At 42.8% G+C, this 17,734-nt stretch overlaps 1 protein-coding gene across 1 annotated transcript; it reads left to right on the forward strand.

Annotated features, from left to right (window-relative positions):
- Window positions 1-11,295: 11,295 nt before the first annotated feature.
- Window positions 11,296-14,296, forward strand: TCF21 (transcription factor 21). The gene is made up of 2 exons (XM_045866101.2): window positions 11,296-11,995; window positions 13,750-14,296. The coding sequence occupies exons 1-2, from the start codon at window positions 11,546-11,548 to the stop codon at window positions 13,837-13,839; spliced, it is 540 nt and encodes a 179-aa protein (XP_045722057.1). The 5' UTR covers window positions 11,296-11,545; the 3' UTR covers window positions 13,840-14,296.
- The last annotated feature ends 3,438 nt before the right edge of the window (window positions 14,297-17,734 follow it).

A 17,734-nucleotide genomic window follows, 5' to 3' on the forward strand; every position in this document is an offset into this window, starting at 1 on the left:
ATATAAAGATCTAATGTAAGTCTAAATTTCTTCATTATGCAAATAAATGACTAAATATATTCTTTTATCCACTAGTATTTTTTCAGTCCATGGGGACCCAATTTGAGACTCTTGGTCATGGTTATATGTAGTGTAAATCACAAAATGGAGACTTCTAGTGGGTTGAAGTATCTCCCCAAAAGTCATGTCCACCCAGAACCTCAGAATGTGACCTTATCCAGATATAGAATCTTTGTAGATATAATTAAGATAAGAATCAAGATGAGATCACATTGGACTAGAGTGTGCCCTAAATTAATGAGAGTATGATTATAAAAGACAGGAAAGGATGCAGAAACACAGAGAGAAGTCCCTGTGATGGTAAGATGAAGAGCAAAAAATGTGGTCACAAGCAAGGGAACACATGGGGCCACCAGAAGCTGGAAGAGGCAAGGAAGGATACTTCTCTAGAGCTTTCAGTGGGAACATGGCCTTATGAACATCTTGATTTTCAGCTTCTGGACTCAGGAACTGTGAGAGAATAAATTTCTATTGTTTTAAGTCACTCAGTTTATGGTAATTGGTTATAGCAGGCCTAGGAAATGAGGACAAGTCTTGTGCTTTAAAATCTCTGAATTTGTTTGTCAGTCATGAATACCAAAGATAAGGGTTATTCAAGGTATTGGCCTTTCTCTATGAGAATGAACTTGGAAGCCAGGATTCTAGGATGTGATCATTTTAGCTGTTGGTGAGAACAATTTTGTTTGTTTGTTTGTTTTGTTTTGTTTTACTGAGATCTAAAATTTTCGAAGTTGGTAATACTAAACCAAAAATAGGAAGCAGATCATGTTCGTTATAAATAGTTCATTTTCTTTTGTAAGAAACCTAAGCAATGATTTAGAATGTACCCATACCCAGGCAAAAGGGAAAATCATTTATTAATAGAATTTTAACATTTCTTAAAAGTCACAAAAAAATTCAAAAGGGATGCTAACCCAGTATCAATTTTAAAATAACCACCCCAAATAAAAGTGGTTGTATCTAACATTTAATCTTTGGTGATAGTTTTTTTTTTTTTTTTTTTTTTTAAAAAAGCAAAGTTACTTGCATAGTAGAAAGTTGTGATTTTTTTCTCCAGGGTCAAATGCTTGGTGATATAACTGACTTACTGTGAGGCCCTTACTATACTGTATCTTTGTTCCACCATGATCTGGACTAAACAAATTAAATTTTGTGGGGGGAGGGGAGAATGATTGTTAATGAAACAATCCTTCAAATCACCAGGAAGTAAAGGGAAAGATTAAAGTAGTCATAACTTAATACTGAATAGAATTTTAATTTTATGACTGAGACCACAGCTGCTTTTCATCCAAAATAAGAGAATTCTAGGTTTTATTGAAACTACTCCTCCTCCTTGACCATACACACTTTTTTAGGGTTTTGTTTTTAGAGAAGGTATTTGTTTGTTGTGTGTTGTTGTTATTCTTATTCAAAGGCTTATATCTCTTATAATTCTACCTCTATCCCAAAGTGAAAATGAAAAAAAAAAAAAAAATCCAGAATGCTACTGTCAAAAAGAGCCTTAGAGATGATTATCATAACACCTACCATCACCAATATTTATAAGTGTTTACTACATGTTAAGCACTAAACTAAATCACTTTACATATATCATCTCCATTAATGCACCCCAAATATTGGGTCCATCCCTGCTGTCACCATGTTAAACAGGACACTGAAACCCAGCAAAATTAAATTAAGAGATTTGTTCGAGTTCACATGACTAGTTAGTTGTGTAAGCAGAAGTTGGACCTGGTCTCTTCATACACAATACAAAAGTGTTCTACTCTGTTACAGCGACTTAAGAGAAAAGGATAAGAAGAGCAAAACTCATAATCATTTTAAGGACATTCATGTTTTTATAATTCAGTGGGATGTGAGCATTATATTGTCCATTTAACACTTAGTTCACTCTTCTGCCAAAATTCACTTGAGAAGTGTTTTACTCTACCTTTTTTGGGTGGATTATCTCATTGTGGTCAGTTTTGCAATTGGGTTAAAAGAAAAAAGAACTCGCTTATTCATGTGAGGGGAAGTTATTGTATCTGCCTAACATTCTAGCTGAAAATAATACTGGCTTTGTCTAAAATATGTCACAGTGACCAGTTAAAAAGACCCCAGTGTAGTTAATCCACTGTTTGTTTTGTCTATAAGTAATCCCCCAAAAACGTTTGGCAAATTTTATTACTGAATTGATCTAACCCATGTCTATTTCTGTGTGGGAGCTGTGTGGTATACTCAAAGGCACCAGATAAAGAATTCCTAGATTCTTCTACTAATGGGTTCTTTAGAATTGATTTAGAGCTTCTGACTAAAGAATGGTCCCACTTTCTCTAGGAGGATTACCCTTTGCAAATTTTAGAAATGAGTATCAGATGACCCTCCTCGTCATAGACCATGAATCTGGATTTAAAGCTCTTCCTCCTAGTGTCCTCAAAAAGAAAACTGAGACAAACAATGCTGGAAGTTTGTTATTCTTATTGTTGGCACTGACCCTGGTATAACAACATCGATATACAGTAAGCCCTCAAATGACACAAGTGTCCTAGGCATATCTTTTCTTAATCCTGAGTAATTTGGAAGTTGGAAATAATAATGAATTTAAAAACACATTTTTCCAGTTACAATTTCTAAAGATAAACGCTATGGACTGATTTGTGTTCTCTCCTCTGCCCTGCCAAATTCATATGTTGAAGCCCTAGCCCCACTGTGACTGCATTTGGAGTTAAGACTTTTAGGAGGTAATTAAGGTTATGATGTCATAAGAGTAGGTCCAATAGGATTGGTGGCCTTATAAGAAGAAGAGAGAAAGATCTCTCTCATTGCATATACTCAGAGGGAAGACCATGTGAAGATAGAGGGAGAAGGCAGCCATTTGCAAGCCAAGAAGAGAGCTCTCACCAGACACCAACCATGCTGGTAGCCTGATCTTGGACTTCCAGCCTCCAGAACTATAAGAACATAAGTTTGCTATGGCAGCCCAACCTGAGACAGTAAACTATTATCAAATCTTGAAAGTATGTCAGAAAAATAATTTTTTTTAAAAAAAGAGAGAGGGGCTCCTGAGTGGCTCAGTCGGTTGGGCATCTGCCTTCAGCTCAGGTCATGATCCCAGGGCCCTGGGATCGAGCCCCGCATCGGGCTCACTGCTCGGCAAAGAGCCTGCTTCTCCCTCTCCCTCTGCCTGCCACTCTGACTATCTGTGCTCTATCTCTCTGCCAAATAAATAAATAAAAATCTTTAAAAAAATAAATAAAAAATAAAAAAGAGAGAAAAAAGCTTTCCACTTACTCTCAAACTTGCCACCACATGATGAAATTGATAGAAATTAAACAAGCAACTTAGAGGGCTTTAGTGAAGGCTAATGGTTGTTAGTAATAGCCTTAACAACTTGCACATTCTTCACTGGTCTATCCTCAAAAACAGTAACTTTATAAAGCCATTTACTAAGTAGAAATTAGTGACAATGTTGGTTGGAATGACCCACATTGATGAGTGTTCTCGCATATACAGTCAAAGGTAGGTTATTAAATATTTTTCTGAGCTCCAAATACGAACTGAAGCCCACTAATACTTGATTTGAACTAATTTTAAACTTCATAGAATTGTGATCTGCATTTTTCTATCAAAGTCAAACAAACTATTCTACTATTCCATATATGTTAACTTAATCCTTTATGCTACAAATATACTGCCAGAGACTGAATTGGCTTTCCTTCTATTTACTAATGGATTCCCCCAACTCTGAGTTTAAGCTGAGCATATTTAGAGACTGTATTTCCAAACTTTTCCTTTTCCAGCTAAAGAAGCCAATATGACAGGAGCAGAAGTGATATGTCTAACTTCCAGATCTTATTATAAGAAATCCACTTGCCCTTCACCCTCTTTCTCCCCCTCCCTGAGAAGTGTTAAGGGTAAAGGTAAGCTGACTTCACCTATTTATGGGTAGGCACTTCCGCTCAGGACAACAGAGTAACAAGACAGAAGGAACCCGAGTCTCAGTGTGTCTTTGTGGAGCAGTCACTCATCCACCCTGGACCACCCGCCTAGGTCTGCACAGATAAGAGAGAGAGAGAGAGAAGTAAATTTGTAGTTTGTCTGAGCCACCATATTTTTGGAGTTAGTACTCTAAATAATGTGCATATCTTACTGTTTACAGTGTACCTTCCATAAGCTATGGTCTACATTCATTCATTCATTTGCCAACTATTTATTGAGTGCATATTATATATCAGCCCTGCTCTAGGCTCTGAGCATAAAACTGAGCAAGGGACACAACGTCCCTGAACTCCTAAAACTTTCACTATAGTGAGGAGGGAGGAAGGGGAGCCAAAAGACAACAATAAAGTAAACACAATTAAACGAAATAATTTGAGGACATATTAGCTATTTAAAATAAGGCTCTCTCAGATTGTGTTTAAACCTTGATTTGCCATTTATTCACTGTAGTAAACAGCCTCCAAGGATGACATCAACCATCCATACCCCAGCCAATGAACCATACCTCCTGGTATTCATATTATTGTATAGGTCCCTCCCCTTGACTCTCGGAAGGCCCCATGACTTGATTTTGACCAACAGAATGAGACAGAAGTTAGGTCATAAGAAGACTTTTAGCTTCCATCTGTGTCTTGTAGAATGTTCACTCTGAAGGAGGCCGGCTACCATGTAAGAAGTTCAGGCACGTGAGACTGCCAGGCTGAGGAAGCCATGTGGAGAGGCTGTATAGAGAGAGATGCCCTGCCAGGCCCTAGCTGTTCTAGCCATCCCTGCTGAGACCCTGGATATGTGAATAAGGAAGTCACCTTTGATTTTCAGCCTAATCAAGCCTTCAGATGACTCCAGCTCCAGATACCGTCCGGCTGCGACAACATGAGACACCCCAAGTAAGAACCACCCACGGAAACTCGTCAACCCACAGAAATAAGAGAAATAACTTAAGTCACTATTTTGGGTTATTACATAGCAATAGACAACTGGAACAGCAACTTTCTGAATGAAACACATTTCTTAATCTCTCTGTGATCAGTTTTCTTATCTGTAAGATTCCTATCTCACAAAGTTGCTATTAGAATTAAATGGGTTAATCTAGAAAATCCTGACAGGAGTGTCTGATTTGTGGTAAACATTTGGTAAATGTTGACTTCTATTATTTATTACTAATAAGTAAAATGGGATGATGGGACAAAAATACTCCTAAGAGGATGTTCAGGGAAGTTCTTGTATGGAAGGTGACGTTTGAACTCAGACCTGAAAAATAAGGAGCCAACCATGCAGAGAGCCAAAGAGAAGCAGCCAAACAGAAAGAACAGGGACAAAGGTCCCAAGGTAAGCAATGATATGGTGTCATTGAGGGACACAGACATGGCCAGTGTGCTTGGAAGGTGGTAAGCAAAGTAGAGTCATGCCAGCCATGATAAGGAATTTGGACTTTATATCAAACATAATGGGAAGCTTTAAGGGATTTGAAGCAGGAGAATAACTTGGGCCACTCTGTTGGACATGGATTTTAGAAGGGCAGAAATGGGAACAAAAGGTCCTCTAGGAGACTCTTATACTCATCTGAGTAAAAGATTTTGATGACTTGAACCAGAGTTTAGCAGAGGAGATGGAGAAAAGAAGGTTGATGTGCTCATTAAATGAGTGGCCCTTGGCCTGCCCATCAGGCCCTCATAGTAGAGATGAGATTTTTAACAAGGTTATTCTAGAACTCACATTACTAAAACCCCTTTAGACAGGGTTCTAAGCGTTACACCCAGGGACAGCTTAAATCTCTCTCATTTTATATAATTCAGGATTCAGTTGTTACAGGGGATAACAGAATATAAGTTTTCTCATATATCTTATTGTTATTCAAATAGGAAAAAGAATTCAAAGCGCTCTGGCTTTGTGGAAGGAGCATTACAAGGCAAATCAGGACACATTGTTCAAGTGACAATTCGGTCATGGATGACTTATGTGAATCTGTACAGAATTCTTGACCATTTAGGACTTCCTTGGTCCTCAGCCCTTCCAATTCTGACAATCTATTACTTTAGGGCTCCACTTAAAAATAGTACATCAGTTGGAAATATTTCATGTTCCTGAGGTCAGGAGTCAGTACTTAGCTGCTGGTCCTGTGAACTAATCTCCATGACTCTTCACTCCTCAAGCCGAAAAACACCTGCTACAGGGACATAATCACAAGGAGATAATCACCAGAAATAGGTTTCGATTCTCGGGCACATCTTCTCCTAACCTGCCAGGAAGGAGGTTGACAGCAAGTTGTCCCATCTCTGTTTTATAGCCATCAATAAACATGTTTAACATATATGTGTTTTACAGGTATCTTTCATGTAATCCTCAAGATTTATTCTTTTTCGGAGAATTTGGGAGGATTTGCTCTCAGGCTTTACATTAAGATACAGACAAGTCATCTTCAAGCAAGCTTTTCTAAAACTTCATTGTTATGGGTGGGAAGTCTCTGGCACACATCTCCATTAAGATTTTCATTTCAGGGCGCCTGGGTGGCTCAGTTGGTTAAGCGACTGCCTTCGGCTCAGGTCATGATCCTGGAGTCCCTGGATCGAGTCCCGCAACGGGATCCCTGCTCTGCAGGGAGTCTGCTTCTCCCTCCGACCCTCCCCCCTCTCATGTGCTCTCTCTCATTCTCTCTCTCTCAAATAAATAAATAAAATCTTTAAAAAAAAAACTTTTAAAATAAAAAAAAAAGATTTTCATTTCATATAGCAGCTCTTTCCTTAATAGTGACAACAGAAAGGAGAGATGCTACATAAGATAGAAGAATGGAGGCAGAGATCCTCACCCAGTACCTGACTAGAGGGTTGTTCAGGTTTTCCTCCCCTTTTTTCCTGATATCGAGTAGGTCTGATACAATTATTCTAGGATTGGGAGGACATGAGATTGAATTTGTGAAGTTTTACCTCTCACCATCTGCCTGAGTTTCCTTCAGCCCACTTGCTTCTTAAGGTAAACTCTGTCCTTCATGTGCACAGGCTTGGCTGCTCTTAAAGTCACATGGAGCATGTGGGATGCAAGGTTGCTTCTTGGATCTAAAATCCATGATGAGTTTGGACTTTCTTTGAACTTTACTGTTGTTGTGGGGTTTTTTGTTTTGCTTTTTGTTTGTTTGTTTGTTTTTGCCAGCTTTAAATCTTAGTGTTATGGGTTTGAAGCTACAATCCATTGAATAAAATGCAGAAAGGGCAGAGGGGGTAGGTGAACATGAAGAGGACTTCTGATTGCTGATCATAATTGATGTCAGATAAAGATAACAGCAACACCCCGCATCACTATATTGACCTCCTTAGATAGTCACCAGTCTCACTCACTAGGGCTCTACTCACTTTAGCTGCCAAATATGACAGGCCAGCACCATTACTATTTGGAACACGTAAGGAGAGATAATGCTCACTTTATAAATTAAGTTAAAAACGTAATTTTAAAAAGGGAGGGGCACCTGAGTAGCTTAGTCAGTTAAAGGTCTGACTCTTGATTTCTACTCAGGTCATGATCTCAGGGCCATGAGATGGAGCCCCAAGTCAGGTTCTGCACTGGGCGTGGAGTCTACTTAAGATTCTATCTCCCTCAGCGCCCCCTGCCACGCCCTCTCAAAAAAAAAAAGTAAAAAAAAAAAAATCAGATTTCAATAGGCTTATGAGCAGGAGATGGAAAACACTCAATTAGCAGCAGAGGGTACAGTAACAATTTTGTTGAATGGAGAAAGAAGCACTGATTTGCGCAGAAAGTCCAGACATTGTTGAAGTGATGGTCACCATTAAGTAAAGAGAATAACACAACAGGAGGTGTTCATTAGAAGTGAAGGGGAAAAAACAGAATTGGCAGTTTCGTCAATTTGCCAGCCTGTGTGCTTTCTGGCCAAAAAATGGAGAGTATGAGAAAAGAACTAAATTTTTAATTTGAAGACATAATTCCCCCCTCCCCTGGGAAAAAGCATGTGATGGCATATGAAGTCAGTTAGAAAGAAGCCTGTGATGTTTTCCTTCTCATAAAAAAAGGAAGCAAATTATTTTATCCAAGCACAACTGAATCAAATTTGAACTTCCTGAAAATTTATCAGTTGATAAACCAGGATTTAAGTTCAAGGACACATTCCACACCTAATCTTCATTTTACAACCCTTGGAGATAGATTTTCCTTAGCACTGAAATCTTTCAAAGATAGTCTTTCTTGCAAAACAAATCGTTAGAAGTGTGCAGCAAATTGGCCAGATGTCTCTGGGGCATAAACTCTCTCTTAAAAGTAAGGCGAGAGCTTTTAGTAACTACCTCGTGCTTTCAAACCATGAGCTTTCTACTTGGCGTTTTGAAACAGTAATTAATGTTCAAAGTATTTCTCTTGTTATCGAAAGAGTTAATACAGCTTCTCAAAAAGTGCCTCTCTTCTCACAGAACATAGTTTATATTTGGGGAGAATTTGGCACAGCTTAAGTTACAGCCTAACTGGTTTTCTTAGTAGAATCCAACAAGGCATTTCTCCCACCCATTTGTCCCTTCGTGTTTATTAGCAGGGATAGACACAAAATGTCAAGAGGAAAGAAAAAAGTATTATTTATATTAATGTACTTTCTTCAAGACTTCACATCAAGATACCTACATAACAGCCTTCTTCACATCTTCACATCCCAAACTGGTAACCATCCCTTGGAGAGTGTTTACAAACACCCCGAAGTTCATTATCAACCCAGTGTATCACCCCAAGATAAGTGGACTTAATTCTCATTTATCTAAAAAAAACAATAATTGCTAGGCACATAAATCAATTTGTGGCATGAAGCTAGTTCTGCTCTCTTCCAGAAATTGCTCTTCTTAAGTTTCAGACCTTGAAAAAATAGCAGAAATCTTTTCAGCGGTCCTTATTTCTATGATTGTTGCTGTCCCCCAAACAGCCTGAGCAGTCTACCAACTGAGGTGTGGCAGAAAACCAGATCCTCCTCCCCGCCAAAAGAGAGTGCTTAGAGAAGCAAAATCTATACAGCTTAATAGCTTGGTATGTGGTAAGGCCATAGTTCTGATTCTTAACTATGATTCCACTCCAGAGTCCCAACAAATAAATAAATAAATAAATAAATAAATAAATAAATAAATAAATAAATAAATAAATAAATAGTGATTAGTTTGCAGGTATCTCAGTAGCTGCACAAACACACATTTCACAAAGTGCTGGCCGATGCCTACTTTCACATATTTCTTTTAGCCTAAAAATTACTTTCATGTCTTCCTAAGAGCAAGAAAAGGGAGGGAAAATCAAAGAAACTAGTTTGGGAATCAGTGGGGAAATGTTTCACAGCCCTGCTGGGTGTTCTCTTCATGCTGTCTTGGAGCTCAGATTAAATTATTATACTTTTTCTGTGTTGTAGTACTGGGTCAGTTATGCAGGCGGACAAAGGCAACTTCAACTTGATATTTCTGTCATCCCTGCTGTGGGAAGAGTCCTGTTCCTGGTTTATAACATCAATCACTCTCACAATAAATCTTGGTGGTGGATATGGTCATTTAAATCTCCACCTGCACAAACAACAGAAAATAAGAGAGCTCATAAATCTCTACACTGGTGATTAACAAATTTTGGATCCTGGGCAAAGATATTATGGGGAGGGGTTCTCACTAATTCATTAATAAAGACTGATTTGCTGACAATCTGTTTAGTTTACAGCATGGGGGAAAGCAAACAAGACCCTGCTAACAAAACAAAACGTTAGAGGTTAGTGAATTCCCAGCTGAGCCAGGATTAGAGATATGATATCTGAATGTAGGAGAGGGGTACAGACCATGAGCCAAAAGCTCAGAAGCTGCTCTTACACGTTGCTCCAGCCCCTTGTCTTCGATGCCTAATTGCAAGGGAAGAAAACCTGGAGAAGAATCAGTAAGAGAGATTCATGCGTTCCATCTCTCCAATTTTATTTCATCGATTTTATGCAATCTCTTGGTTTCTGGTTCCCTTTGCTTTTCTACTTACTCTCCAGATTTTCTTCTTCTCCAGGAAAGAGGGTCCAGGCTGGAGTTAGAGAAAGGAAAAAAAACAAAAATCAAAACAAAACAAAAACCTTTGCCCAAAGGGATAATACTGCTTAGTATTCTGTAATACCAGTTTCAGGTGGGGAACCTGGGTAGCAAAGAGGCCCTAAGGAGGAGGCCAAGGCATTGGGAGGGTGAAAACAAGTCCCAGGCAAGATAATACCTGAGAGCCGCTAAGATTCTTAAGACATTATTAAATGCATTTCTAGAAAGAATTTTAGGGGAAAGTTTTAATTTTGTCAAGAAAAGATTATCGGGGCACCTGGGTGGCTCAGTCCTTAAGCGTCTGCCTTGGGCTCGGGTAGTGATCCCAGGGTCCTGGGATCGAGCCCCGAGCCCCGGATCAGGCTCCCTGCTCGGCGGGAAGCCTGCTTCTCCCTCTCCCTCTCCCCCTGCTTGTGGAGTTCCCTCTCTCACTGTGTCTCTCTCTGTCAAATAAATAAATAAAATCTTAAAAAAAAAAAAGAAAGAAAGAAAAGAAAAGATTATCAATTAACAAAATGCTTTCCACACACTCGTGGGACTCTATCTCACCACCGCCACTCCCACTAAACTGTGTGTGTTGTCCTGCGTGTGCGATCGTCAAGTATGTTTGTGTGCACACAGGCAGTTCCATCATAGCTTTAAAGTGACCAGGTGCAGATGGATGTTTTGGTACTTTCTCTGCATCACCCTAAAGATTCAGTGAAGCACTTGTTTTGTTAATTTACCCCGGTTAAGGTGGGAAGATATCTTGGTAAAGCCAGAGTCTTAGGGGTGTTGGCAGGCAGGAGTTGACTGCTGTCTGGATTTTAATTGGTGTTTTAATTGCGGGGAAGAGGGGACAGGGGGATGCTTGTGAGATTTGTGTTTGGAAGGCCCAGATAGAGCAAAAGGATCTGGTCGTTTTTCTGAAGTCCTCAGTAACAACCAGCTATGACCTCTTAAGAGGGAAAGCAGGCCTTAGGAGATGGCCCTGGAGAGGGGCTGTGGGTGGGGCGCTCTCCTTGGCTAAAGTGGAAGAAGGTGGCTGGTATTTGCGTGTTGCAGTTGAGTTGATTTACATTGCAAGTTGGAAATCAGGGTCTGTGCATAAGAGTTTCCCTCTGGTTGTGAAAAGGGTCTAAGAGTCTGCTGGGGCCTTGCAGGCCCCTCCCCTGGGCTATGAGGATCCGCCTCTCTATTCCCCAGATAAATTCCTAGTGTCCACCAAATTCCTCAGCGCTCTCTCACACTCCTCTTCGGCCACGACTCCGGGGGTGGGGAAACAGAGCCGGGTTCCTCCCCGCAGAAGCCCTCTGGGTTCCTTCTCACAACTCTGCGAAGGGGAAAGGGGAGTGAGACTCAACCAGACCCCAACTCCAATTCCCAACCCGAGGTGGCTGCTTCATACTCCACACCCGGGGGCCCACTGGTTTGGGGCTCGCTCGCGCTCGCTCGCTCTCTCTCTCTCTTTCTCTCATCCCCCCCCCCCATCCTCTCCCCCAAACATGTCCACCGGCTCGCTCAGCGATGTGGAGGATCTTCAAGAAGTGGAGATGCTGGACTGTGACGGGCTGAAAATGGACTCGAGCAAAGAGTTTGTGACTTCCAACGAGAGCACCGAGGAGAGCTCCAACTGCGAGGCGGGGTCTCCCCAGAAGGGCCGCGGAGGCCTGGGCAAGAGGAGGAAGGCGCCCACCAAGAAGAGCCCCTTGAGCGGCGTCAGCCAGGAGGGGAAGCAGGTCCAGCGCAACGCGGCCAACGCGCGCGAGCGGGCCCGGATGCGGGTGCTGAGCAAGGCCTTCTCCAGGCTCAAGACCACCCTGCCCTGGGTGCCCCCGGACACCAAGCTCTCCAAGCTGGACACGCTCAGGCTGGCGTCCAGCTACATCGCGCACTTGAGGCAGATCCTGGCTAACGACAAGTACGAGAACGGTTACATTCACCCGGTCAACCTGGTAAGTCCGCCGATGCCGACGCCGCTGCGGCGACCCGATTGCCCCCGCCAGCGCGCACGCAGCCGCGTCTGCGGGTGGCTGTGCGCGCACCTCGGCCGCCACCAGCCCGGCGCGCCTCTGGGGACCTTTGCAGGAGCTCCCACACCGCCCTCGCTCTCTGCTCTGCAAGCTGCCGGAGCGGGGATGATTTATGCGAGTGTTTGACGTGGCAGCCCAATTAAGAGTTTGCAAGTGTATTGAGCTGGCAAAGAGGAGGGATCCCCGAACCCGCGCCAGCGCCGTCAGGGCTGGTGTGGCACAGGGAACACCGGCCAGATGCTGCGCGCCTAGAAGGCATTTTGTGAATCCCTGTATTCTTCTTTTAGCTGAAGGGGAACCTTGATTTTCCCCGTCTCATTTTTGTACATAAAAACACCCAATTCTGTTTCTTTCTCAAGTATATTTAGGACCATTAGATACAGACAAATTCATGGCCCCCTAATTGTCATGTAAGTCCCCAACTACGTAAATATTCGGCGCTTCTCTTATAGGTAGATTAACATTTATAAATCCCAGAAGTTCTAACAAATATCAGCCTAATCAGTAAATTCTCACAAATATTAGCGTAATAAGTGATATTAAAATATAATAAATAATATTAAAATAGGCCACTCTCGTTGAAGATTTAAAAACATGTTACCAAAAAACCCGTAATGCTCATTGAGGCTAATTTCTCTCAAATGCATTTTGCTATATAAGAAGTACAGTTTAATTCCTTTTTAATTTTGTTTCATTTTAAGACTTCCAGGCTCTAAAGAAAAACAAGGACCACCACTTACTAGCACCTTTGTTTATATATGATAAGAATGAGAGGTTTTCCTCTTAAAAGTCGTCTTATCGGACAGCAGTAGTGGGAGAGGTTGGAAGCTTTGAATTGTCTTCTCACTGAATTGATTTCAGGAATTGGGGGGAGGGGGTGCAAAACCACATTTTACCCTGGTAAATATTTTTCCCTCTAATTAAAAGTGTATTCTTTTTCTAAAAAAAAAAGATGAGTAAATAGCTTTTCGAAATCTGGAACTAAAATGAAAGTAATCACTTCATTTACAGTTGCTGCTGTGTTCATCTTTGAATAAGGAAACTAAAGTGAGCTTTATTATAAAACACCTCGGGGAAGGGAAAAGGCGATGATCGCTCAGCCCAGTAGGAAGATGATCTTAAATAAAATATGCCCTAATATTCTTTTATTAACATTATCTCCCCCACCCCTTAAGAGCCAGCAATTAATTTAGAAACTGTGGTCCAAAGCCCGCTTTGTGACGGAGGAAGTGGAAGCTGGCAGTAGAAAAACAGATGGGGAGGAAAGCGAGGGGGCCGGGAAACCTGGCCAGGGCCTCAGAAGAGGGGCCCGAGGGCCACTTCGCCTTGAACCCGGGGTCCACTAGGCACTAGGTCCTTCTCGGCTTCCCTGCTTAGGCTTACCCCGGCAGCTGCCCCAGCCACTTTGGTCTTTCCAAGGGCCTCCTCTTTGGGTTTCTCTTACAACTGAGGATGAACCCCCTTTGCTCTACCACCCCGAGCTGTGACTTGGCGCCAACGCTTTTTCTTTATCCAGCCACGGGGCGCACTGGAACACCGAGCAAATTGCAGAGATAACGCCTCTCTCCAACTCACTGCCTGCCCCCACCTCGCCCTCTCCTTTGGTCTCAGGCTCCGAGCCCACCCCACCCCTCCTCCAAGGCCGCTTACCTCCTCCACCCTCTTCTCTCCTGCAGACGTGGCCCTTTATGGTGGCGGGGAAACCCGAGAGTGACCTGAAAGAAGTGGTGACCGCGAGCCGCTTATGTGGAACCACAGCGTCCTGACCTTGGAGGTGCGAGTCTGGGAAAGGCGCGCTCCCGGGGGGAGCGGGCCCCGGGAAGGCGACCCCTGCCCTCCCTGCTCTCTGTCTCTGCTTCCCTCTCGCAACGCTCCTCTCCCTGTCCCCCCGCCCCCCCGCGAGAACACTTTACAGCGACGAGGAGATTCGTTTCCAAACCCGAGGAGATCAATTGTACTTACAAAGATTCCCATCTATTTAACTTTATTAACTTCTACCGTGAATGACTCTTCGAGCCTTGCTGGTCCAAGTGCAATATGTAATTATAAATATATAAATAGATAATAAGAGCCTATCAGTGTGTATCTTTTGTACAATATGTTGTAAAATGTAGATCATAGAATAGCTGACTTTGACAGTCACATTTATAAAATAATTCACTTAAAGATATATTTTTTTCAAACAAGTTTTGCTACTTTCAAAAATAAATCTTTCTTTATATTGCTAAAAGCCCTGACAGTGGTGTGATTTTTACAAAAAAAAAAAAAAAAATGATCTAGATTTGAAAGCGGGGACTATGGGGAACCTTGAAAATAAAAGTGATTCTTTTGAACCTCAATCCAAACTTCTAGGGATGGAAAAGATTAAACACAATTTCCACTGCGAAGGTGCAGGTCACATTTTGCACTGAAACCCCAAAAAGAAACTCTGGTCTCAGGTTTGCAGGTTACTCTTAAGACAATTATAAATAATGTAATCATGAACCAAAAAAGGGGGAGCAGGATAACAGTAACAGTTACACGATTCAAGGGAAAAAACACACCAAAAGGAAAATCCGATTTTCAAGTATTCCACGGTATAATTGATGACAGGAGCAGGAAGGTAAATTCCACGTTTTTTTAGCTTTCTAGGCGCAGACATGAACCCAAACAACCCATAATGTGAAACTGTGAAGAAATAACGGGAGCTATGAAAAGTGTAAATTCCATAACCTTTAGGAAGCGCTGCAACATACATTATTTATTTCTTCTTAGTAATTAACGAATTACTTCTAACACCGCTCATGCCTGCCTATGGGTTACAGTTAGCCAGCGCCCCTCAGCTCCCCGCCACGACTTCCGGCGGACTGGGTTTTAATTTAAACATCTTCCATGCTACGGAACAGCTCCTTGGGGAAGATTAAGTTGAGATAAACAGAGAGGCGAGGCCGAGGAGCCTGGAACCCGGTTCACTCGCTGCCCCAGCGCAGCCCGCAGCGGCCGATGCGCCAGATGCCACCGGGGCTGTTTAATGTTCGGGGTTATGACCGCAGTGTTTACAAGACGTCTTCGGTTATTTATACTGTTATTCCTAGCAGAGGGCCTTGAAACTTCCGCTTCATTTGCTCTTTCTTTTCGATTTTTTTTTTTTCTCTTTTTCTCGGCTCAATTTGGTACCTGGAGTAAGAGCTCCCTCCGTCCATCTCCTGCACCTCCAACCAACCCCAAGGCTGCTTAGGGGGTGGAACCCTGGGCCTGGCCTTCTGGGAAGGAGCGAGCGACCCTGGTCCCGACAGGTGAACCGCTGTGCGGGGCCGTTCTCTGCCGGTGAAGGCTGCTGCATTACCAAGTGCAATTCTCTGCCCTCGGAGGGCTGGGAACTTTGCTCACTCCTAATCCACCCGCTTGTCATTTGCACATCAGAGGACATCTTGGGGTGTCTGGCTTTCCTAGGACTCTCCCAGCCCCGACTTGACCTTTAGGAGCGCATTTCAAGCTCTGACCACCTCCACCTTCCCCAAATTCCTGTGTTCCGTCACTTCAACCACAGGGCCAGTGTCCCCGGCTCCAAGATTCAGAATCCAAGTCAGAGATGAGTCCCAGAGTGATTCAGCTGTTTGCATTTCACATTCAGCAAAATTTCCAAGATCTCACTCATGTTCTTATAAACCAAAGCTCAAAATTCTGAGCAACCAACTCAGGTGGCCCACAGAGAAGAAATTGCTGCTTGTGCATTCTGTGGACCCCAAACTGCAAATGGACTTAAAAAAAAAAAGTCCTATGCCTCCTTCCTATAATTTGAAGTCTTTGCTCTCAGCATGAGGCATGTGGCTATGAATAGGGAATATGTGAGTTAAGCCCAAGTTCTGCCTCTAGGTCTTCCCTGAAAGGGCTTGGATCCTCAGTTTTCTCATCTCTGAAAATGGGGTTAAAGTGTTAAAATAATAATACTCATACTTTTCCTCTTTTGCCTCACAAAACCTCAGTGGGACACACATGAGATTATATTTGTGTAATCACTTTATAAAAGAAAAGATCAGTGCAAATATCAGTTATTTTCACAAAGTAGCTAGATGTGAGCTGTCTATGCTTGCCCTGACCTGAAAGTGTCTCAGGAAGCTCAAAGGGCGTGTGTTCATAGTGCACAGGTAATAGTCTTCTATGGCCCGAACAAAACACCTTTGTTTCTTTGATGCAATGCTGAAGGTTACAATTTCTCCCTCTCTCTCTCTCTTTCCCTCTCCCTCTCTCTCACGCCTTCACCTCTCCCCAATGTTCTCCAAATTTGTCTAGAGCTTTCTACCAATGTGACTATCCTGAAAATCGAGAACCCAGAATTCAGAGAGCAAATACAGGGCCTGAGATCAGCAAACAGAAGGGCTACACTGGGGTCTTGCTGTCAGGAAGGCCTGCCAACAGGGGCCTCAGCCAAGAGGCAAGGAAGTCCTTGGGGTCCCACGGTTGTTCACTGAAAGGAGCAGGCAACACTATGGGAACGACTGGGTTTTGGCTACCACTAGCCCCAGGAATGTGGCAATGTGACCGCCCCAAACACTTTGATACACACATCCACAGTCTAAACACTTCTTCCCCATGGACCCTTCTCTTAGGCCAGCCAGATCCCCAGCTCTCCCCCACCCACCACGCCCTACTTTCCAGTGTCTGTTGTCCTGGGACAGCCATCTTACCCTTGTCCCATCCAGGTACCTGGTGTGCCTTGATTTGAAAAGGAGGCAAATGGCAGCTGGGGACTGAATGGGGACCTCCTTTGCTGCTTGTCAGATAGGAGTGAGGGGTAGGGCATGTCCTGTCTGTGGCCTCTTCATTATGAAAACTATCTTAGAAGGTGCTTTCAGAAAGAACCAGGAGAACAACCAAAACAGATTGTAGAAGCTTGGAAGATAAACATGTCTTCCAGTCCTCAGGAGGAGTAGACAGATATTAAAACTGGCCTGTAGCTGGGGAAGTCCCCCTTCTCTCTCTCTCTCTCATTCTGATTGCTTGTATGACTTCTTACAAGCAATTCATTGTGCTTCTATCAGGTTTTTCTACTGTCAAATTGGAGACATCTTTCTAAAAAGAAGTGGTAAAGGAGATCTGGTACCTCTGGTTATATTTGGTAATCAGTGGGAAATACTGACCAAGGAGACTTTGAAGTCAGGGCTTCTGCAGTGTGTGACCCAGAATTGCCTAGGTGGCTGCTGGAAGTCCATGATCGGGCTTCATCCCCTACCCCAGTTCCAGATTCAAGAGGTCTGGGGTGGGGCCCCAGAGTTTCTAACAATTTCCCAGTGTGGCTGGTCCAGGAACCACACTTTGAGAATCATGGTTTGGGGATCTGTCTCAGAAAAAACAAAAGAAGTAAATGCAGGGAGAGAAAGAAAATATTTGGGAAATTTTTTAAGAAGCTGCATATTCTGGGCCTCAGTTTCATTTACTTTTCTATTCACCCCCAGATGGCACGCATTGTATTCCTAATGCTTAAATGCCAGTCGGGAAATCAAATCACTCGTCCTCAGAAAATAAAAGATTTGTGTGGCCCTCGTGTATCTAAGTTTGTGCGCTCATCTTGTGCCCCTGAGACAGATTTCAGTCATCAGATGATGAGTTACAGACCTGGATGGATTAGGGCCCTACTGCTGTTGGCTCCCTTGCGACCCCTAAAGGGAAGAAAAAAAATCA

This window comes from Mirounga angustirostris, unplaced genomic scaffold (genome assembly GCF_029215605.1).
Source record: "Mirounga angustirostris isolate CCGP_5_RB_7025 unplaced genomic scaffold, mMirAng1.0.hap1 SCAF_8, whole genome shotgun sequence".
NCBI lineage: Eukaryota > Metazoa > Chordata > Mammalia > Carnivora > Phocidae > Mirounga > Mirounga angustirostris.